This window comes from Debaryomyces fabryi (genome assembly GCF_001447935.2).
Source record: "Debaryomyces fabryi strain CBS 789 chromosome Unknown contig00015, whole genome shotgun sequence".
NCBI classification, from domain to species: Eukaryota; Fungi; Ascomycota; class Pichiomycetes; order Serinales; family Debaryomycetaceae; genus Debaryomyces; species Debaryomyces fabryi.
The window spans coordinates 1-22,363 of record NW_015385441.1 but is presented as its reverse complement, the minus strand read 5'-3'; the positions used below and the strand labels follow the sequence as shown (position 1 = coordinate 22,363).

The window sequence follows — 22,363 nt, the reverse complement described above, 5'->3', positions numbered from 1 at the left end:
CTGATAGGAATATACTTAATTAAGCTTATTAATATATATATATCTATACTTAAATATATTCAATTAGGTAAACTAAAGGCTCAGTTTGAGGCTGGAACTGGTGTACTATTATTGCCCGTAGTTAATTTATTTAGCTTCTTCTTTAACAATCTGCTTGGATTTAATGCGAAGAAACATTTCTTGTCAACTTTTGCACTTTCCTCACGAGATGTCTCTGGAATTTGTTTGGCTAGTTTGATGCACTTCCTTATCGTTCTAACCAATGTCTCGTATTGCTCTCGTTGCGCTTTATATATATCTCCAGCTTTGGCGTCATCTTTGTTTGTATTCTGTAGGTCTGCTTCTTCCAGGTCGACTTCTTCCTTTTTTATATTCACATTATCCTCAACATTGTTATCAACTGGGATTTTGTCAGTCCTCGATTCAGGATCTTCTTTAATTGTGTCTAATTTGCCCTGAGTATTATCTTCATCATGATGATGTTCTGATAAAAACTTTCTTTTCAAATACCTATCTGTTATTCTTTTATCAATATCATACATTGCAGCAAGTGCAATTTGTGGTGGTGAGAAAAGAAATGAAACGTCACTCAACAATGCATAATCACTCAACCACTTTTTTGCTTTATCATACATTCCACCAATTGTATCCACATTAACATCATACATTAAGGGAGTCGGGTGTAACAATACTGCTTGGAAATCTAGGAAAAATCCATATAATGGACGGAAAGGATGATGAACCAATAACGTGAACTTCAAAGACTGTAAGACTATAAATTCTAAATCAAGAACATCCTTTGGTTCTGTCTTTGGTAGTGCTTTACAGAATGATTCTATTGACATGAAGTAATTTTCAGACTTAGCTGCTAAGAAAACACAAGTGTATAATATATTCTTAGGATGATATTCCATAACTGAGTTTACCAAATAAAATTTCTTAAAAAATGATACTGCTGTAGCTTTCACCTGTGTTGGCATTCGAAACGAACTAACCACTTTGATAATATTCTCACAATAAAAATTTAGGTACTTTAACTCTTCTTCTGGAGTAAGTAGATCTAGTAGTTTCTGCGAGGTAAGTTCATCTTGATATTTATCAAAATCGCCTTTCGAATCAGATTTAAGCTTCACTAGAGCTCTTTCAAACTCTTCTATTGCATGTTGTCTCCCCTTTTCATTTACTTTCTGTTTAGCTTCTCTTAATGATTCTGAAGTGTAAGACCAAAGTTGGTACTGCGTTGATCTTCTATATAAATCATCGACCGTTACCTGAGGCTTTTTTCGTATTGGATGTGATTTTCCATCTTCCTCTATATTCTTGTTAAGTTCCCCTAAGTCTGCCATTGAAGCTAGCTATACGTTATTTGAAAGTCCTTTCAGGTGTTGTAGAGCTCTTTAAGCATTTAAACAAAATATTTCAGTCACGTGTTTTCTACAAACAAATATGCAATAGACATCGATTACTATACAAGTTAATACATACAAGATTAAACCAATTTAACAGATCTAGATAATCCTTTCTTAATACCAGTCTTTTCACCTTGGTAAGGACCTTTATTACTTGAATCATAGACTTGTCTAACAGATTTAAGTTTCTTTTGAGCCTTTTCATACTTCTTTCTCTTCTTCACTCTCGAGTTTCTGTTATCCTTCTTTCTATGAGGAGTAAGACCCTTATTCTTAAGAATTTGGAAATTAACAGCTCTCTTTCCATCGTCGCCCAATCTTTCTTGTAATTCTTCCAATTTACCTTCTTTAGCGGCTTGAACAGCAGCTTCGTGGGCCTTACGACGAGATTCTTGTTTCTGAATTTTGCTTTGCTTCATGCTTTGGTAATAGTCATCACCACTGTCCTTAATATCATTGATTTCATTGACAAGTTGCTCATCGTCAGAACCAACTTCTTCGTTATCCAAATCATCACCAAGTTGATCCTTGTCTTCTCCCAAACCTCTTTTTCTTGCTTCTTCAATAAGCCTTTGTTGTCTCTCGAACAACCTTTCTTTATAAGGCAAATCTAAGTCACCCGTCAAACGTTCACGGTTATTCTTTGCTGCGGCTTGGTCAATTTTAGAAGTATAGAAACGTAAGGTACGCTTACGACGTTGCTTCTCTTCCATATCGACTTCTTCTGGTGTGGCAACTTCAGTGAAGTCATTAACTACAGCCTTCTTTTTAGATGGTAACTTAAGGTTACGTTTTGAATTGATATCAATATCAAATTCTTTATCTTCGTCTTCATCTTCTTCGCTTTCTTCTTCAGAATCTTCATTTTCGTCTTGTAATTCTTCATTATCACCAATGGCATCAACAAAGTTATCTTCATCGTCATCTGATATTTCATCTTCATCAATAGAATCATAAGCCTCATTTACATCATTAAGTGTCTTTTCATTAGCAGGTGTATCAGGTAATTCACTGGCTTGCCTCCACACTTCTCTCGATTGTAAAATGCTTTCCATCACTGGACTATCTTTCATTGTAGCAAACGTTTCACCACTCTTCAAATTATCCACAAATATGGCAAAATATGATGTTATGGCACTCAAATATGCTGACAATGCGACAATTTTAAGCTCTATTAATTGGTTACGTTCCTGTTTCTGATATTTGGCTAATCTAGGTTTTAACAGATTTAATTCTTTCAACAATGGAACAAATTCCGGGAAAGATGTGTTCAAAAGTTTCAACTTTTCCTTGTCATCTAAATTATCTAAGGCATCGGAACCCCCTTCGTTGATCACCAACTGGAACTTCTTATCATCCTTGTTTTCAAAATCTTCTGTAACTTTTTGCCAGTCATTCATCATGTCATCGTCAACATAATCATCCATTGCCAACTCACTCAAATGCTTCTTTTGTTGTTTTATGGCTTCTTCAGTCATTTGTCTGCCGTCTTCGTCATCACTGGCATCATCACCACCATAGTAATTTTGTCTACCACCCCATCCTTTTTCTTCATCTTCTTCTTCTTCTTCCTCGTCTAGTGATTCGTCTTCGTTGCCTTCTAAAGCTCCTTCTGAATCCGATCCTTCGCTCTCTTCACCTAATTCCATAACTTCTTCTTCGGATGATTCGTCTTCATATTCACCATTTCTTGGTCTATAATCTCCTGCTTCATTCAACAATATCTTTTCTTTATTTGCATCAAATGCATCTACTTCGTCTAAGTCCACATCTTCGTGAACCTTGGATTTTCTCGATCTAGCCATCACGAATTATATGCTTGGTATTGAATGAATAGTCTTTCTATACTCATCGCTAAAATACCTAACCAAAAAATTATGCGGCTTAAATTTTTTTGTAACAAATTTTGTGTAATGTCTAATAGGTGAAAAGTTTATGCAATTGTACTGGTAAAGGATCAGGCAAGTTCTCTAGATAAGGATACAAAAGTTCAGGAATGTCGAATAGATTGGAGTCATTGAATTCCAAAAAGCCATCTTCTAGTCCTAAACCTTCTTTAAGGTTTAAGCCTAAGGTTGTTGCTAGAAAAAGTAAAGAAGAAAGAGCGAAAGAAGCACCAAGTCAAATCAAGCAAGAAAATGGAGACCATAAACCACCAGGAAGAGATCACACATCAGGTAGAGGAGGACACAGTAAACGTGGTGGCCGCGGTAATTATAGTGGAACACACTTGGTTTCTGCGGGACCTTTGGCGTCGGGATCAGTATCTATAGGTAATGCTAATGGGTCTAAGCTAGGTTTGACTAGGGATAGGGCGTATAATTCAGTGTCACCTACTCCGGAGTTTTTACAAAGTTTGAAATTAAAGGATCTGAAATTGAAATCTAAGTCGCCCACACCATCCAGAGACGATGAGTCGGACGAGGAGGACCCCACTAAGATTGATATGAACAAAGAATACAGATTTGCGGATGAAGAAACAATATTATTTCCAGTTAGACCAGAAAGAGATGAATACTTAGCAGATGATTTAATCCATCCTGTGCAATCAAAAGAAACGTCTACTGAACCTGAATCTAATGAAGGTTTTGAGGCCGAACCATCGCCTGTCAAAGATGAACCAATTGAGACTAAATTAGAACAAATAAAGGAGCATAAGGCACAACTTGAAACAAAAATTACTGAAACAGTTGATGTTTTAAACCAAGAAGAGAGCACTAAGATTATAAGCGATCATCAGGCAATTTTGAATTTGGTGACTGAAAAATTCAATGGGTTAAATACTGAACCTAATGACGAAACAACGAAAAACAATAGTTATACTTTATTCCACTTACCAAACGTTTTACCTGAATATAATAACCAAGACACTACCGCCGATCAACTAAACACGAAAGACGATTGCAAAACAACTATCTTTGCATCCGAAGTTCCATCCTTACGTGGGCAGATCGGGCATTTAAATATTCATAAGTCTGGTAAAATTTCTATTAATTTGGGTAATAACAACAATCTCGCAGTTTCTCAAGGCTCTGCTGCTCACTTCTTACAAGAAGTTATAATGCTTGAAATGAATGATACCGATAATAAAGAAGATGTTGAAATGATGAATCAAGATGGAGAAAAGATTAAAGGGAAATTATATCGTTTCGGTCAAGCAGAAAGCAAAATTATTGGAACACCTGCAATCCATTGAGCATTTAATTAAATACATTGTATATTATTTTTCATTATAAAATTTAAAGAACCAATATTAAATTGAAAGCTTGGTGTAGAAGGTTAAATCATAGGCTCGTTCCCAATATAAAAGTAGTTTACGATTATATTTCTGATTATTAAATTTTTTATTAATGCTATACATGTTATATACATAATTAATGCTCTAATAATTTCGAAGTCAATGCTTCCAAATCTTCTAATGTTTGTGGTTCATCATATTCAACAACTCCATCATCCTCATCCTTATTGACATTCTTATCATTGTTGAACCATTTTGGTTTCTTAGTTTCCGGAATGACTTCATCAGCGCTAGAGTATTCCATATCACGATCTAAATCAACGTCATCGCCACCTATAGTAGCAACAGTTTGAACATCTTCATCTTCGTCGTCGCTTCCTTCTCTCATATTTCTTTCCATTTCTTTTCTCTTTCTCTTCTTTTCTTGTCTTTTCTCTTTAGCAGTTAATTTATCCTGAATATCGGCATTACTCATCAACTCAGTTTCCTTATTCAAAAATGCGTCCTTTTGAGATTTAGCATCACCATGCTTCTTGAAATCCTCTTCGTCTTCTAATTCGTAAATTGCATGCGCTACTCCATCGTCGTCGAATTTCAATTTGTTAGCATTTCCTTTGCCGGCAACAGAAGCCTTCTTAGAAAGTGCTTTCTTGGCTTGTCTTTTAGATACTGGAATAGACAAATCAGGTAATTCATCTTCTTTCAAATCGTGATCTTGACGTTTGACAGCCATAAAGTCATCATCGTCATCATCGTCGCTCTTTTCTGTGGCATCGGCCTTATTTCCTGTCAAATTCAAATAATGATCGGATAAAATAGTTTGATTCTTTCTTTCAAACATACGATCATACTTGGTTCTAACTTTTTTCTCTTCTTCGGGAGCAACATCTCCTTCGTTGTTAGCCTTTGACAAGGCTGCTAATTGTCTTGACATATTCTTCTTTTCTTTATTATCTGTTCCACCTTTAAACTTGATTTTTGGGGCACCTGGCAACCCTAAGGATCTGGCAAATTTCTCAGAAGGTAACTCGTCGATTTTAAAAATGTCTTTGTCTTTTTGAACATAGACTGACCTAAAGTATGAAATAAATGCTCTTTGACCTAAATTTTTAATCATAGGATCTTGGAAACATAAGGATTGCAATTGTGGTCTAATTGTTTTTTTGTTCTTTTGCTTTATATTCATGAATTTTAGTTCAATCTTATTGTTGTTCAATCTTTTTAGCATGCCATTCTCTTCCGATGGTAATAACATCATAAGAGACTTACCAGAACGTCCAAAACGAGCAGCACGTCCAACTCTATGAACGTATGTTGCAGCATCTTCTGGGCAATCAATTTGAACAACCCAGTCAATGGCAGGGAAATCTAATCCTCTTGCAACAATATCAGTTGCAAAAAGACATGCATGTTGTGCTTGCGAAAACTTCACCGTTGTTTCCATTCGCGATGTTTGCTTATGACGACCATATAATTTTAATAAAGATATACCTGGCTGCAAAGTACGAAATGTTTCGTATGCATATTGCACTTGTTTCAGTGATGAAAAAAATACAAGTATTTTACTCTTCAAGTGTGATTTTATGAAAGACCACAAAACGTCAAGCTTTTCATCCAAAGGAATCTTGATATAATATTGTTCCAAACTTTCTGGAGTAGCTGACAACTCTTGGTCTGATGAAATTCCCACTCTTTTTGGATTAGCTAAAGATAATCTGGCTAAATCCTTAACACTGTCCGATTGAGTTGCAGAGAATAACAATGTTTGTCTGGTTGGTGGTAAATGGCCTAAGATATTATCGATTTGTTTCTTAAATCCCATATCCAAACACCTATCAGCCTCATCCAAAACTAATACCTGTAAATTGGATGTTTCCATCCCAACTGCTTCATTCAAATGTTGAGATATTCTTCCTGGTGTTCCGACCAATATATTCATTTTTGAAACTCTTTCTTTCTCATACTTGACATCCTTTCCACCTGTAACAAGGCCAGCAGAAAAATTATTATATTTTCCAATTTTCACTAAAACTTCGAAAATTTGCACCGCTAACTCTCTAGTTGGTGATACTATCAATGCAGCAAGTCCATCATATTCGGTGATTTTGTTTCTTATCAAAGACTCAATAGTTGGAATTAAAAAGGCTAGAGTTTTACCAGATCCTGTTTTTGCAGTACCCATAACATCTTCACCTTTTAAGGAAATTGGGATTGTTTTCTTCTGAATATCTGTCAAGGATACAAAGCTCGCTTCTTTTAAACCCTTTATTGTTTCTTCTGAAATTGGAAGGTCACTAAACTGTGAAATCAGTTTTTCATCCACTACTGGGTCATAAGCATCAATCCTTTCTTGTAATTTGGCTAATGCTTCTTCTTCCTTCACACGGTGAGATTTACGTTGTGATTTTACAACCTTACGGTTACTCTGCTTCTTACCCATAATTCTATACCTTATCTTCTACTAATTTGACCTGTTTTCAATCGATAGTATTAATACCATCTCATCTCTCTTGTGCGTATAGAACCAAAAAATTTTTGGATTCGTTTATATGCAGGATGTAATTTATGTATATACGTATTTGCATCTATAAAGACAAGTTAACGCTAGAGTCCTAGAGTCAGTCACTTCTTTGAGTATAGTCGTACCTGAGGCCGTCAGTTAGAATTGCTTCATGTCTATAATAATGAATTAAATCATTAAAACTGTATGTTACTTTGCCCAGAATGCTTTCTGGTTGATGTGTGGCACCTTATTCACAGATTACTAGAGCTAATTACTATTCTGCTTTAACCATCAATTAGTTTGGAGTAATCGGTTGATAATTGATTTTAATTGACTAAAAATTGAGTATTTCCGAATATTGCAAGCACAAGTCGCCATATTTGTCGAATAATTTGGAATCTAACACGTTGTAGCTCATATTGCCTCGAGGGATATTATATTTAGAAAGAACCCTTTCAAATGGCTCCAGTAATGTGTTTGTCTCTTTGTCATTAGACTCGTGGTCGATTTCAATTTGAATCAATAATCCTTTGAAAATACCATGGAGGAACACGTTCGAAGTTCTTATTACCAAACTTCCATTCTCCAACTCGTATATCTGGCCACCGTCACCTTTAATGTTCTGCTTCTGTGTCCACAAACTCTGCAATTTTTGGTTCACAAAAAAGTCGAAAGTGTCATTCAACCCTGTAGTAGCCCCCTGGTGCAAATGACTATCTGGAATTGAAAATTCCGTACCATTCAGAATTTCTGCAGACTCCTCTTCTATCACATTACTGAATACGCAAGCAGAATTCTTATTAATCAATGAAATACAAGACCCCATTAAATATGATGGTGCTAATGTGTACAAAAATTTGGATTCAGATGATGTCACGCTCGTCTCTGCTAGTTCAGGTGCAATAGAATACGGGTTGTTCCTAAATATTTTAAAGCTGAAGCTCCATTTGCCTTTAAGTGTTGGTAATTCGTTAGACAATTGATCATGAAATTGAACTATAGTTTCTGGGGTAGCCTTTTGTATCAAAATGAGTCTATTTCTATAGTTAGTACTACCATCCTAATAATGAATAAAATCAATTCCTTTAATCCTAACGTACGCTGATACCATTATTATAGGTTGAGCTGGTAATCTATCTTGGTGTTGTTTTATCAATACATTGACCGATTGTTTAGAACATCATGTTGGTATATCTCGTTCATGAAATTTGGTTATGTGGCCCGAGCCCGTGATTTTTTTTTCATACTTGAGAAGAGCATCTACAACCAAACTACTAAAAAGGTAATAGTGAATTAAAGCATCTGACAGAGGTAATGACAATAGAGGACTGTGTTAAGCAAGAGGCTATCTTTGCTGGAGTAAACAAGCAATCTTTTGTTGCTGATTATTCTCCAAAAGAACAAATAGTAGCATATGGTGCATCAAACAATGTTGCATTATGGAAACCGTTATCCAAAGATAACAAAGGGGTATACAGCACGTTGAAAAAGCACACGAAAGAAATCACAGGAATTAGGTTTATTCCTAATAGTCCATATTTAGTATCAGCTGCTGAAGATTTTGAAGTGAATGTTTGGAAAAGGCAAGGAGATGAATATGCTCACCATAGCAGTTTAGATTTCCACAAACATTCTATTACTTGTTTATCCGTAATCAACGAATTTATATTTGCCACAGGAAGTGCAGATGGGCATATTGCATTATGGGGAGTAAATAACGAGACCGAAGAGTGGGGTTTGATACACAATTTTCAAGTGAAGTCTAATTTCTACCCAATGACATTAGCATTACAAGATGTAGATGCAAATGGTGGTTACGTTTTAGCAGTAGGTGGAACAACTCCTATTGTTTATGTCTATTCTTTTACGTTATTACCAGACCACGGTAGCATTTCACATTTTGATCAATCAGCAACATTAACCGGACATGAAGACTGGATTAAGTGCCTTAATTTTGTAATGGAAGAAAACCACAAAAACTATATATTAGCCAGTGGATCACAAGACAGATACATCAGATTATGGAGATTGAAGTTAAATGATCAGATCGACGACTCCGATGAAGATGAACTGAAGTTAATTCTTTTATCAAACAAGCAGTACAAATTTAACGTAGGAGAATCTACAAGGGCTGCTATCAGTTTCGAAGCCTTAATTATGGGACATGATGACTGGGTTACTGGTCTTCAATGGCACCCATCCTACCAGCTGGACTCGAGTGAAAAGAGATTGCAATTGTTGTCATCAAGTGCCGATACTGCGTTAATGGTGTGGGAAATGGATGCTGATTCGGGTATCTGGTGTTGTGTTAATAGATTAGGTGAAATGTCAATCAAAGGTGCTTCTACTGCCACAGGTGCCTCAGGGGGGTTCTGGTCATGTTTGTGGTTCAATGATGATAAGCATCAATATATCTTGGCCAATGGTAAGACTGGCTCATTTAGAGTATATAAGACTGTTGATGACGAAGCTAAAACATGGGAGGCAGTTTTAGGAGTGACTGGTTCTACAAGAGAAGTTACTGACTTAGTATGGTCCTTGAATGGTGAATATTTCAGTACAACTTCTTTGGACCAGACTACAAGATTATTTGCTCCATGGGTAAAGAACAGAGATTTTAAGACATGGCATGAATTTTCCAGACCTCAAATTCATGGTTATGACATGATTTGTTTGGATAACATAAGTGCAACCAAATATGTATCTGGTGGTGATGAAAAACTCTTAAGAGTTTTCGAAATGACGCACTCAATTAGTAGATTATTACACAACTTTTGCGGTATTGATATCGTTTCTAGTGAATCACAAGAGGAGTTGCCTGAATCTGCCTCGTTGCCCGTATTAGGCTTATCTAATAAGGCTGCTAATGAACAGCTTGAAGCTGGTGAAATGTCTCAACAGCAACAAGACATAGAAGAAAACGAAGGCACTGAAGCAAACACACCTAAAGAGGATATTTTAGAATCTTTAACATCTCCTCCATTGGAGGATCATTTACAGAGATACACATTGTTCCCTGAATTGGAAAAGTTATATGGACATGGGTACGAAATAACATGCTGCGCTACGTCTCCTTCTGGCTCGTTGATTGCATCAGCTTGTAAATCTAATAATGCCAGACATTCAGTCATTCGTATTTTCAATGTTGCGGAAGAATACCAACAATGTGCCCAAGTATTAGAAGGACACAATTTAACCGTCACAAGTTTAGAATTTTCCCCAGATGGACAGTTCTTAATGTCTGTCTCCCGTGATAGACAGTTCTCGTTATGGAAAATAGTAGACGAGAAAGCAGGCAAGTTCGAACTTTTTGAGCTTAATGCAAAAGCACATAGCAGAATCATTTGGGATTGCTCCTGGGCTCCTGCTAACCCTTACGGCAACTTTGTTGTTACTGCTTCGCGTGACAAGCAAATCAAATTATGGCAAGTAAATGAAAAGGTAGAGGCTGTTGCAGCTATCAAGTTGCAAGATGCTGTTACGTCTGTTTCTTGCTATAGAGCCAGTTTGTTTGAAAACAAGATACTGCTTGCGGTGGGTTTGGAGAATGGTGATCTTTCGTTATTTAGTGTTGATCTCAGTGAACAAGAGAAAACATTCAAATTACACTTGAAATTTGATTCTACATTAACTCCAGCTAGTAGAGTATCTAAGGTAAGCTTTAGTAACAAGTTGCATGACAACAACAAGAATTTAATGCTTGGTGTGGCAAGTAATGACACGTCTGTCCGTATTTATAGTATAAACAAGGAAATTTTTGTATAGTTTTCCCAACATGAATGAAAGAAATAATCATCACATGGTTCTGAATATAGAAGAATTATGCTATTGACTCCAAAGTAACAAAATGTAGGATATGTTTTGAAGTCTATATGTTTGAGTGGTTTTGTGTCATTTCCAGTTTGTGTCATTTTTTAGTTGATCAAATCAACCCCCAAAGTCGAAACTTAACGACACGAAATAACATCTAATAATATTAATCAATTATAAGTATAAATTATTGAAATCTCATAGCAATGGCCGACAAATTTCCAGCTTTGGATTCTATAGATAAGGACGTACCATCAAACAGCTCCACCGAGGACATTGGAGACAGTGATTTCTTATCTCGTGAAAAGGAACTACTTGGTGATGAATTCAAGACCGAGAACGATAAAGACGCTTTGGAAGAAAGTGACGATGAAATAAATGACTTCAAAGAGCAATTTCCAGATGTCGAAGGTACTAAGGCAGATGAAGAGGAAGTAAGTGAATCGGAAGATAAAGGGTTCGATGAAGCTGATACCGGATTTTCCAGCACCGCAGGTGAATCTATCGAGGATTCTAAGCATATAAAAGAATGGAGGGAACGTCGTGATTTGGAAATTTCTGAAAGAGAAAAGGCCAATTCCAAGAAGAAGGAAGGAATTATTTCCAAGGCTCAAGAAACAATTGATGACTTTTACGAAAACTATAACAATAAGAAAGAGAAACATTCAAAGGACATTTTGAAAGAACAAGAAGAATTTTTAGAAAAGAGGGACGGCTTTTTGAAGAATGGAACCTTATGGGATAGAGTTAATGAGTTGGTTGAAGAAGTTGGTGAGTTACCTGATGATGGTAGTAGAGATAAGACCAGATTCAAGAAGTTATTAGGTAAATTAAAGGGAAAGGAGAATGTTCCAGGTGCTGGTGGTTATTAGTTTTAGATTATTATATGTAGAGCTTGGTTTGTCTTTGGCACAAAATAGTTTCTTGATTTGCTTGTAATTATTTCATCATATTAAAATATATACTGAGTACGAACAAATAAATAAGCAACGTCTTTCAAGAATTACATGATTTTATTAATCAATCTAGGTAAAGATTCCTTCTGTAGTTTCTGGTATTTTTCTTTGTGCTCTCCTTGTACATTTCTTGCTAAAAAGTCATTTAAATTCATTAGCTTTAACACCCCAATGCACATCAACACAGCTTCAAGTCTATTCCAGCTCTTTAATCTTAAAAGTCTAAATTGAGGATGGTTTCCTTTCACCACCCTCCACTTGGATAACAAAATAAGACGGAATAAATAAGAACTCAAATTGTTGATAAAGCCTTTGGAAATATGACGAATATTAGTAGATTCTGTCGTATCATCAGAGACTTCTAATTTATATCCATAATCAGGTACAAAGTCTGCCGAGTTAACATAAAGAGTAACAACTCCGGCCACAAAACCTATCACTTTCATGTAACTCTTAAAAAATAGCTTAACATGTGATAAGTACCACCTATTAGTAGCAGGATGAGCTGGGTTTCTCAAGTATACTAGCAAAGGGGATGTTAGCGAGATAAGTATCATGGATATCAAATTTGGCAAATAAATAAAATTAATCAATGAATTAGCTCTATGGCCGGCATAGGTTAAATAATTCTTAGTAATCGCCGACACAGTTGTTCTTCCTTCACCATTGAGGAATATCCCATGCTTCAATTCATAATAACGGTCTAAGAATCTACTTTTAAACGACATCAATCCGAATGCCAAGTATGCCATTGCATTATGCTGCAAATAAGTCAAAATCAAGCCAGGCCAGCTTATTCTATGCAGTTTAACTCCAAGAGAAAAATTAATCCAGATTGGATTCAATATCGTAGTCTTCAAATAGCTTGATAAGTATCTTTGGTTCAACTTATATCTTGTCGGAGTCAAATAATTGGACAATATTTGTCCGAAAATCATTGGATATATGACATATTCCTTGTTCGAATACAATCTCCTGAACACTTCAGAGTATGTATTCACCTTAGCATAGCGTGAAAACCTGGATACAATAATGTTCAGTGCTGAAGGAGGGTTCAAACTCCCTATATAGTTGATCCATATATAGACCGATAAGTAATCTTTAGGTATTCTAGCATTATCTGCAACAGAAAAATATAAAAAGCAACAAGTTATAATATTAGAAACCTTAGCTATGTGTCTTTTAACGTTTTCAGTCTGTGTTTTCTTTGCAATTTGTTCATAATTCATAGTAACAATACGACGTATGAACGGATTCAACGATAGGAAGCTTGACCATTGTAACGGTTTAGGTATTCTTGCAAGCAACAAGATTATTACCCATTTGGCCCACTTTTGAATTGAGGGATCTAGCTGGTTCATTTATACTTTGACAAACACACACTAACCAATTTATTTTATGGCCTAATCTTTTAAGTGGAAGATACGCGAGAATTCATTTATCGCATTTAAAATATCATCAACACGAAAAGTAATCAAACCACCTATATACTAAATACATAATTATGAATGGATCAACATCCTCTGACGCGGTTGATCCAGGTTTAGGAGTCACCACTCCTTCTCCAGTCAAACAATCATTAAGGCTAAGTTCTAGCTCATCAAGTAAAGATGATAAACAAATAACACCATCCATTAAACGATCCAATTCTACTAGATCCAAGGGGATAAATTTTAATGTTGCTATATCTCCTTTGGCTATAAATCAAACACCTCCTTCCCTGAAAGGTAGCCATAGGAAAACAGGATCATATGATGCAAAAAATTTACATTTACCCAAACTACCTGAATCTTCGCCAAGTTCTAGCACTCCGGATTCGCCGATTCCATCAGCTTCAGAAGAATTAAAATATGACCTTCCATTGCCACTGATGGAGCAACTCATGGGAATGGATATAGACGACCAATTAAGATTGCTTGCGCTAAAAGAAATGAGCATAGTAGAAATAAAAGATAGTATAGGAAACCTAAATTCTAAATTGCAGAGAAACGAAAAGGAGTTGCATAGTTTACGAGAAGTCATACAGAAGTCATTATACAAAGAATTGAATTCGTCAACCTCAAAGCTGAAAAACGAAGCACAATCAAATACAAATGTCACAAGACCACAAAGACAGAATAGTAACCCTCGAGAAGAGGCAATTGCAAGCACCAAAAATAGAACTAGAAGGAGAACTTTATCATCGTCTTCTGGTGGTGCTGCCCCTGTATTACTGTCTCAGCAATCAACGCAAAATCCTGATAAGCAAGATAGAAGAAACTCTACATTATGGAGCAATTTATCGAAACCGTTGAATTTAATACAGCAGTTTGATTCAATGCTACAACATGAATTTGAAAAATCTATGATTCCTCAGCAAAACCGTGAGATTCCAAGTAGAACTACACATTCACATAAATCAAGACATTCAGAGGATTCAATATCCAGTTTGGGATCGATCTCCTCGCCTCTAAATTCAAAATCTAAATCTATTAGTGAAAAACCATCGAATGATGAGTTAGACCAATATTTTGCTCAGCAATCAGGTATATCAAAATCTAAAACCGATGGTGTTATTCCTAAGGGAAATCATATGAATTCAGACGATATGCTCCAAGCAGTTTCATCTTCAATTTGGTCATTTGTTAACGATGTGAAAACAAATGTACTTTCATCATTAGGAGATGAAGAGGCACCTGAATCTGGAGGCCATGTAACTAAGGGACCATTGGATTTCACGAACTCGGACAACCAAAAAGACATCAACGATCTCACACTCTATAATTTGGATATCGGATCTACAGTAAGCTTTGAAAAAAATGAAGACTCTGATCTAGAAAATACATTTGTCCATAATACGATGAGTGTCGACGGTACTATCGTAGACGATAAAAGCAAAAATGACTAATGAAGATACGAAATGCTAACGGAATCAACTGTTCTATCTGATTCTTTATAGAACTATTTATTATTTAAATTATGAAACTATTCACGAGCCGACAAGGAAATTTTACAAATCAATATACGCATTACACAAATCGTGCTAGACTATAAGCTTTGTAACCCCTTAACTAGTTCTGATTGCCTCTTATCATCTGATTCTTTGCCACTAAGGTCCCCAACTGATCTTAAATCCTTCATTACGATATCTTTCAATTTATCAAAATATACATCTTGCAATAAGTTTCTCAAATTATACTCGGACTTTTCAATCAAAGTACCCAAATTTATTAAATGGGCAGTTTCTATGTTCAATGCCGCATCTAAGCTTAATGATTGCGTAGATTCCAATTGTCTTGTTAAACTACCTGCAAGTGACAATGATGACAGCTTTTTGTTTTGTAAATCAAGTATAACAGATGAAGTTACCTTGTATGTTGCACTGCTTGAAGTTTCTGGTATAACTTCAATCACATGAATTGAGTCCCATTTACCTGATCCATCTTCTGTTTCCTTCTTGAACAACACAACACCCGCAAATCCGTTGTCCAAAGTTTCCTGTTCTTCGTCTTCTTCATTTGTGTCCCAAAAATATACTGAAGAAGTACCCGACCCCTCATAATATAAGTCACGGTATATATCAAAACTGTCGTTGGCCTTAACTTCTAATTCCCTTAAAATATTTGATGGGAATGGAGGTGGTAAGTCGTCTGAATCTTGTGCCACTGCTGGGAAATACTTATTCGACCATGGAGATCTATACGAGTCACCATCTCTATTGTAATCACAGCACAAGTATTCTTTGCCTGTTTCATCACATTTTTGGGTGCGTAATGGAACATCTACCGACGATAACAAATCTTGGGTCAATTCTTCACTTGTTTCAGAACCATCGTTTTGAATGAGCGTACATATATCGTTCAAATTCTTGGATATATTCTTTGGATCTAAGCGTCTCATCAAATCCAATGAGGCATCTAATTTATCATCATACGAGGTCATTGTGGTGCCAATTGATTAAGGTAGCGTTCCAACCTTTGATCCGTCTTTGCAAGGGATTTTAAACAACAATAATAGTTCGATTTTGTGTCATGTTGTTCCATATAAACTGTTTTTTGCAATTTCACAATTACGCCAACCAATTACGGATATCAGCCCAAAGAATAGCTAGGATATTACCTCTCATGGAATATATATCAATATTTCAGTTGGATCTAGGTCCATTGCAACAAAATGCGCTCTGAAGAGTATTTATCAACACATTCAAAACTGCATTCACCAACACATCAAAATCAGTTGTAATTAAACCACTAATCTTTAACTCATAGTTGATATGCATAAATCTATAAACCTACTAATTCATTTGTGAGTATATTTTACGTATACGTCAGTACTTTTTGTATATGAACATTCAAATCAAAGCAGCAATTCGGATTCTCGTTAAAAGCCAATACGTTACTAATCTTGGTGTAAACTGGATGCATTATATACCTATTGATCATACGTTATGACATTATACAAAATTTTGTATTTAAAATGAAGATTATACAAAAATTTATCAAATAATAGATTTCACACCTATCATCATTTTCAAATTGAATTTACGAAAATTCTAAACTCCTGTATTTACCCTTTTTACCATAATTATGCCCAGGAATTATTGTTGAACTTATCCTGGAACTTATTTGCTCGAGGAAAAGACATATTCTCGGTATTGATATGATGAAGACCTTTCCATCATACGTACGTAAGTCTTTCAGTGGGGGATCTGGAACGAATTCCTAAAATGATAAATAATCCTGTATATACTACTAACACCCTTCCCTATGGAAAAGTACAACAGCTTCTTCCTATCTTTCTTTGTTTATACTAGCTTCATCATAGAATTGTAATGTTACCCGATGAAAACACTAGGCTCTTAGAAAGAAGCTCTAGTTTACAAAAACCTTCTTCAAGGGGTGACTCGCCAGGACCAGGTAACTCTAACAGACTTAAACGGCCACCATTAATTGCAATCCCCACATCACAATCTATCCGAAGCTTAAGAAGCATTAATAATGTTAATGATCCTTTGGTTAACTCATACATTTCAAATAAAAATAAGAATTCGTATTCCGGAGGTGGAAATGGTGCTTCAGATGAACTTGATGAATCAATTTTCAAATCCAGGTTTTGGAGCAAATTGAATCGGGTCGAAGGTGACGATTCGTTTGATCTTTACTCATATCTTTCATACTATTGTCCAATTTTGAAGTGGTTGCCTAATTACGATGTTAGGAACAATTTTTTGGGTGATTTTTTGGCTGGGTTATCCCTAGCGAGTTTTCAAATCCCGTTGGTTATGTCGTTTAGCTTGTCTCTTGCTCGGCTTTCGCCTGTGTCGGGTCTATATGGAATTATTATTGGGGCATGCTTTTATTCCATATTGGGATGCGTTCCTGTTTTAATTGTGGGACCCCTGCCGTCTACTGCTTTGATATATGGAGATGCTATTGAAGCAATAAGGCAGCTTCCTAATTTTGCAGAGATCTCCAAATTGCAAATATCGTCAGCAATCTCCGCAGCCATGAGTGGTATATTACTCGGTGCTGGTATATTTCGTATGGGTTTTTTGGATAATGTTTTATCAAGAGCTTTATTGAAAGGTTTTATTGCGGCTATGGGTTTCATCATGATCATTAACGAGCTAGCAACCGAGATGGGCATTGACGATTTAATATTAGACAACCCATATCTGACGACTTTGGACAAGTTATTATTTGTTTGTAAATTTGCTCGTCAATCCCATATGTTTACTTTGCTTGTATCATGCATCACCTTGGTCCTAGTTCTAAGCATTAGAAATTTCAAAAACACGCTAGTAAATAAGTATCATATTAGGCAAGCAGTTTTTATTCCTGAATTATTCTTGATGGTCCTGGTTGCTACCTATCTCTGTTGGAGGTTTCTGTGGCACTCAGAATATGGAGTGGATGTAATCGGTAATATTCTGGCGCCCGCTTCTGATTCAAAATCCACGGTACAATTCTTAAACCCTTTTAAGTTGTCATTAATTCCATTATATAAGAAGGTATTTTCAACTTCGTTTTTATGTACCATATTGGGTTATTTTGATTCTACTATTGCTACAAAGGCACTCGGTACAAAATACAACTACAATGTTTCATCGAATAGAGAGTTGGTTGCATTAGGAGTTACTAATTTTGTGGTAAGCTTGGTAGGAGGAATTCCAGCATTTGGGGCCCTTGGTAGATCCAAGATTAATATTTTATCAGGTGCTACCACTCAAATGGCCAGCATAATGATGTCCGTAGTAGTCATTTTGGTGATCATGTATCTATTGCCTTTACTTTATAGCTTACCTAAATGTGTTTTAGCATTGAGTACCACTATCATTGGGATTACTGTGTTAGAAGAAGTGCCATCTGATTTGAAGTTCTTCTGGGATATCGGCGGATATGACGAGATAATAACTTTTCTATTTATATTCAGCACAACTATTTTATGGAATGCTGAAGCTGGTGTTTTGTCTGGTGTCGCATTTGCAATAATCAGAGTTATTAAGCATAGTACTAGATCCCGAATTCAGATCTTGGGTAGAGTACCAAACACCACCGTTTTCCGTAATGCCGACGAATTAATAGAAGAAAGCTTTGTAACATATGCCAATGAGAATGACTCAATCAGCGATGAGGAAACCAGCAGCGCAACAGACGACCCTGACGACAAATTGATGAACTTGATAGCCGAAATCGAAGAAATCGAAGGAGTTCTTGTTATCAAGATTCCTGAACCACTCAATTTCGCAAACGTGGGAGACTTGAAAAACAGACTAAGTAGAATAGAAAAATATGGATCACTCTTGATCCACCCATCTCAGCCTACCAGACGAGACTTCAACAATACAACCATAAAATTCATAATCTTTGATTGCAAAGGTATGAATGCCATCGATTCCTCCGCGACCCAAGTCCTATACGAAACTATCAAAAAATACATTGACATTAACGAGATCTTCGTGTGCTTTTCTAGGGTGGCAATGAACAATGACATTCGTCATAAATTCAGAAAGCTGGGGATAATCGATCTTGTTAATAATAGTTATAAGACCTATGCTAATGCGAATAATGTATCCAGCAAACCAGCTGCTACTGAAAGCGGAAGCTCTACTAATTTATATTCCTACGGAACCTCTTCTGGCATGGAAGATGGATTTTTCCTTAGTATAGAAGAGGCCATTAAAGCATTCGGCCTACAAAATGTTTAGTTATGTAATATTACATATTCTCATATCACCAGTCACGAGCGATCTAATTGTAAACTCTGCGACAGAATTAGTTGAGAGAATGACAAGATCTTGGTCAAACTTGCTCTATAGAGAACATTATTAGAGTTTTTGTATTTATTCTTATCGTAAGCAACTCGTGAACGTTTCATTATTCATTTTATGAAGTTTCATATTCTTAGCTAAATGTTCAGGGTACAAGGAATTAATGTGGTCACTTTTTCAAGGGCCTTAAGTTCGAATAGTTCGAAGAATATCAAGTCTTATGCATTTTATGACTTAGTATGTCGTACTCCGACACATCCAAGAGAGCCTATAGAAGCATTGCTTATGACAAACCGAGATTTGCAAAAGTTGAAGAAAAACACCAGGACAACGTTTGAAGGTAACTACGCAATCGACGATTCGATATCGCCGGAAGAAAGAATAGCCAAAGTTTTTGGAGGAAGAATAAAAGGAGAAGCACCTCAGTCTTCTAGTAGGGTCCGTGTTGGAGAGCCTAAGGTGATTGCGGGCATCACAGTGCCTGACAAGCCAACTGAGCCAGATAATTGTTGCATGAGTGGGTGCATTAATTGCGTGTGGGAGTTGTTCAATGATGATTTAAAGCATTGGAATGATAAGCGTAAGGAGGCTTCCCTAAAGTTGAAAGAAAAAGGAGGAAGATGGCCTGAAAATTTCCATGCTCCAGTGAAATATTTGGATCGTGAAAATTTGCCCAAATCCTTGGCTAATGCTGATATTTCAGAAGAGAACAAGAAACCAGACCTGGATGTTTGGGGAGATGTACCTATAAGTATCAAGGTTTTTGTAGAGACGGAGAAGAAAATGAAAGCTAAAAAGAAAAGAAGAGCTGCAGCTAGTTCACATGCTCAAGCATCTTAATATTTTAGACATATCTATTGCATTTATATAACTGTAGCTAATCTTATAGTATCACTAATATCATTATTCATTTATTTGTACTTATACGCATAAGAAATAGCATATGGAAATAGCATATAGCCTTGCGGCATATTTATGGTTATTTATTGATCTAAATCAATTCCTTTCTGCTTGTAAAATGACTTAGCTTCGTCAATTTGTTTTAATAATTCTTCATATTTGTCTTCCTTATCTTTGAATGTCAACACACCCCAGCCTAAAGTACCCAATGAATAGGCACCAAACGTAACTAATACCCACCATGGCAAGAGAGGTAAAATTTCATCATGAACTTTTTCACTAGTTGGAATCACTCCCGAATATAATGCAAAGTAAACTGCCGATAACGCGAAGAAAGCTAATAATGTTTCAGTAATCTTAGTCATTTCTGTTATTTCAATTAGGTTTAAATATGTAACTCAAGTATACGATACCTTGTTACGTGTTTTGCTTTGAAGTGCTAACAACAATTTAATTGGTCCTGCATATATGCAATACTACTTTCTTCTATCATTAAATTATAATATTACCTATTTACTCTTTCAGAAGTGAATCTTGTTTGATAAAGCCAAGCAAACCTTCTAGTTTATTCGCCGATGAGTCGTCAATTGTATTTAACCTCGATAATACATTTTCTTCTGTTACAGAAGGATCTAAGGCAGATTCCATGTCGTCATTTTCTTCGTCTTCTTCTTCTTCTTCGACATCTTCGTCTCCTTGAGGCTTTATCTCGTCTTCCTCCAGAACGTCAACTTCCATAGCATCTTCATTTTCAGTGAAATCAGTATTTATGATTTTTTCAACCTTAGCTGACTCTATCGGCTCTTCCTTTACTATTTTGCTTAATTTATACCGAATTATTCTTCGAATGGTCTCCATGGTTTGTTTATTGATCCATCCGTCCTGGAAATCGGAAACATCTCTATAGAAGCCATCACCCAATTTTTCTTGAGCTGATTGAATTAAAGATATAATGTCCGTATCCAAAATGTCCCCAACCTGGTACGTGACTGTGCGTGGGAGCTTCAGACCAGTAAACAACAAGTAATCTGATACTGCAAGTGCCCCATTTTCATTCCTGTCCTCTATGGAGTTTGGTATTATTCTTTGCGGATTCGATGAAGATGCGACATTAAAATGCAAGCCCGGTATTCTGAAGTATTCACTTTGGTGCTTCCAAAAAGATCGGTTCTCCTTCGGATTTACTCCGAACTTCACATTACAAAACCTCCATGGACCACTTTTGTAGATATACGATACGTATGGTAATGCCTGTTTGATAACTCGTCTCATTTCTTGGGGTACAATATCTTCCAATTGTTTACGGAGCCAGATAGGTTTAATATCAAAAATCGATTTCAACCACTTAATGCACTCCAAAAGATTATAGTCTAAGCTGTTTACAGCCAAATTTGTGTTTAATAATGTCTCATAATTCTTGAGCAACTCCGGTGCAGCTTGATTAGGTATGTTTTCAGTGTAAAAATCAATAATAATAGTGTACAATTTTTGAGTATTTTTCTTCGATACAACTCGTACCTCACCACTATTTGCATCTTTAACTATGGTAGTTAATGGATTTTTCTGATATTTATAGTCAAATGGAAATCGAATTGGGCTAAATACAGGAGGTGGGGGCAATTGGTGATCATTATTAAGATACTTTTCAGGTAATTTGTAGTCCAGTATTCCCGAAAATTGTTCATGCTTATCAAAGTATTTCTTCAAGCCCTGGTAGCTTTGTACATTCAATACTGACTCGTTAAATTCCTGAACCAACGCATTATTTTTCGTAGAAACTTGAAAATCTGCCATTGCCTTGAACAGAAACGTCTTATTAATGATAGCAACAGGTTGAACTTTATGTGATGCATTATTCTTAGCCTCGTTAATCTCTAATAACTGTTTTACTGTGTAGTTCGAAGGATTCTTGTAGTAATCTTTGGGTATGCTTTTCTTAGGTATGGAAACCTTCAACAACACCTTTTCATTTGTATTCATCAGCGATTGAATTGGGTGATGGAATGGATCATTTCTCAACCGAAGTTCAAGTACATTATCGTTGGTACTATGACCAGACGTGTTGATGGGCTTATCCAATGCGTTCACCACTCGGTAAATCTTCTCTTTCCCACCGATCATTTCAATGGCCTTGTCCTCATTTTTAACTATCAAGGGTAATTCGACTGCCGCAACATGGGGAATATCCATAGAATGCTTCTCAGCAAGACGCTTATCCGTCATTTTGTACTTTTATAAATAACGAAATTAGGATGATGAATTGTAAACAAATAGATAAACTAGTCAGATGCGTATAGC

At 36.1% G+C, this 22,363-nt stretch overlaps 14 protein-coding genes across 14 annotated transcripts; 6 read left to right on the top strand and 8 right to left on the bottom strand.

Moving 5' to 3' along the window:
- Positions 1 to 80: 80 nt before the first annotated feature.
- AC631_01169 (TFIIH complex kinase subunit) lies at positions 81 to 1,346 on the bottom strand (the record flags this gene model as incomplete). Its single annotated transcript, XM_015609999.1, has 1 exon — positions 81 to 1,346. One exon carries the CDS (start codon positions 1,344 to 1,346, stop codon positions 81 to 83), a length of 1,266 nt encoding a protein of 421 aa, XP_015469137.1.
- A 143-nt stretch (positions 1,347 to 1,489) lies between these two features.
- Positions 1,490 to 3,214, bottom strand: SAS10 (rRNA-processing protein; the record flags this gene model as incomplete). Its single annotated transcript, XM_015609998.1, has 1 exon — positions 1,490 to 3,214. One exon carries the CDS (start codon positions 3,212 to 3,214, stop codon positions 1,490 to 1,492), a length of 1,725 nt encoding a protein of 574 aa, XP_015469136.1.
- Positions 3,215 to 3,405: 191 nt separating this feature from the next.
- RPC53 (DNA-directed RNA polymerase III subunit) lies at positions 3,406 to 4,605 on the top strand (the record flags this gene model as incomplete). Its single annotated transcript, XM_015609997.1, has 1 exon — positions 3,406 to 4,605. The coding sequence occupies one exon, from the start codon at positions 3,406 to 3,408 to the stop codon at positions 4,603 to 4,605; it is 1,200 nt and encodes a 399-aa protein (XP_015469135.1).
- A 178-nt stretch (positions 4,606 to 4,783) lies between these two features.
- On the bottom strand, positions 4,784 to 7,087 carry HCA4 (RNA-dependent ATPase; the record flags this gene model as incomplete). Its single annotated transcript, XM_015609996.1, has 1 exon — positions 4,784 to 7,087. One exon carries the CDS (start codon positions 7,085 to 7,087, stop codon positions 4,784 to 4,786), a length of 2,304 nt encoding a protein of 767 aa, XP_015469134.1.
- A 397-nt stretch (positions 7,088 to 7,484) lies between these two features.
- Positions 7,485 to 7,976, bottom strand: MED20 (Med20p; the record flags this gene model as incomplete). Its single annotated transcript, XM_015609995.1, has 1 exon — positions 7,485 to 7,976. One exon carries the CDS (start codon positions 7,974 to 7,976, stop codon positions 7,485 to 7,487), a length of 492 nt encoding a protein of 163 aa, XP_015469133.1.
- A 488-nt stretch (positions 7,977 to 8,464) lies between these two features.
- On the top strand, positions 8,465 to 10,915 carry AC631_01164 (Elongator subunit; the record flags this gene model as incomplete). Its single annotated transcript, XM_015609994.1, has 1 exon — positions 8,465 to 10,915. One exon carries the CDS (start codon positions 8,465 to 8,467, stop codon positions 10,913 to 10,915), a length of 2,451 nt encoding a protein of 816 aa, XP_015469132.1.
- Positions 10,916 to 11,166: 251 nt separating this feature from the next.
- On the top strand, positions 11,167 to 11,832 carry CLC1 (Clc1p; the record flags this gene model as incomplete). Its single annotated transcript, XM_015609993.1, has 1 exon — positions 11,167 to 11,832. One exon carries the CDS (start codon positions 11,167 to 11,169, stop codon positions 11,830 to 11,832), a length of 666 nt encoding a protein of 221 aa, XP_015469131.1.
- A 131-nt stretch (positions 11,833 to 11,963) lies between these two features.
- AC631_01162 (uncharacterized protein) lies at positions 11,964 to 13,277 on the bottom strand (the record flags this gene model as incomplete). Its single annotated transcript, XM_015609992.1, has 1 exon — positions 11,964 to 13,277. The coding sequence occupies one exon, from the start codon at positions 13,275 to 13,277 to the stop codon at positions 11,964 to 11,966; it is 1,314 nt and encodes a 437-aa protein (XP_015469130.1).
- A 143-nt stretch (positions 13,278 to 13,420) lies between these two features.
- Positions 13,421 to 14,803, top strand: AC631_01161 (uncharacterized protein; the record flags this gene model as incomplete). The annotated part of the gene is made up of 1 exon (XM_015609991.1): positions 13,421 to 14,803. The coding sequence occupies one exon, from the start codon at positions 13,421 to 13,423 to the stop codon at positions 14,801 to 14,803; it is 1,383 nt and encodes a 460-aa protein (XP_015469129.1).
- A 140-nt stretch (positions 14,804 to 14,943) lies between these two features.
- AC631_01160 (F-actin-capping protein subunit beta) lies at positions 14,944 to 15,837 on the bottom strand (the record flags this gene model as incomplete). The annotated part of the gene is made up of 1 exon (XM_015609990.1): positions 14,944 to 15,837. The coding sequence occupies one exon, from the start codon at positions 15,835 to 15,837 to the stop codon at positions 14,944 to 14,946; it is 894 nt and encodes a 297-aa protein (XP_015469128.1).
- An 889-nt stretch (positions 15,838 to 16,726) lies between these two features.
- On the top strand, positions 16,727 to 19,102 carry AC631_01159 (uncharacterized protein; the record flags this gene model as incomplete). Its single annotated transcript, XM_015609989.1, has 1 exon — positions 16,727 to 19,102. The coding sequence occupies one exon, from the start codon at positions 16,727 to 16,729 to the stop codon at positions 19,100 to 19,102; it is 2,376 nt and encodes a 791-aa protein (XP_015469127.1).
- Positions 19,103 to 19,306: 204 nt separating this feature from the next.
- AC631_01158 (uncharacterized protein) lies at positions 19,307 to 20,005 on the top strand (the record flags this gene model as incomplete). The annotated part of the gene is made up of 1 exon (XM_015609988.1): positions 19,307 to 20,005. The coding sequence occupies one exon, from the start codon at positions 19,307 to 19,309 to the stop codon at positions 20,003 to 20,005; it is 699 nt and encodes a 232-aa protein (XP_015469126.1).
- Positions 20,006 to 20,148: 143 nt separating this feature from the next.
- DPM3 (Dpm3p) lies at positions 20,149 to 20,430 on the bottom strand (the record flags this gene model as incomplete). The annotated part of the gene is made up of 1 exon (XM_015609987.1): positions 20,149 to 20,430. One exon carries the CDS (start codon positions 20,428 to 20,430, stop codon positions 20,149 to 20,151), a length of 282 nt encoding a protein of 93 aa, XP_015469125.1.
- Positions 20,431 to 20,578: 148 nt separating this feature from the next.
- Positions 20,579 to 22,288, bottom strand: AC631_01156 (transcription factor TFIIIC subunit; the record flags this gene model as incomplete). Its single annotated transcript, XM_015609986.1, has 1 exon — positions 20,579 to 22,288. The coding sequence occupies one exon, from the start codon at positions 22,286 to 22,288 to the stop codon at positions 20,579 to 20,581; it is 1,710 nt and encodes a 569-aa protein (XP_015469124.1).
- Between the last annotated feature and the right edge of the window lie 75 nt (positions 22,289 to 22,363).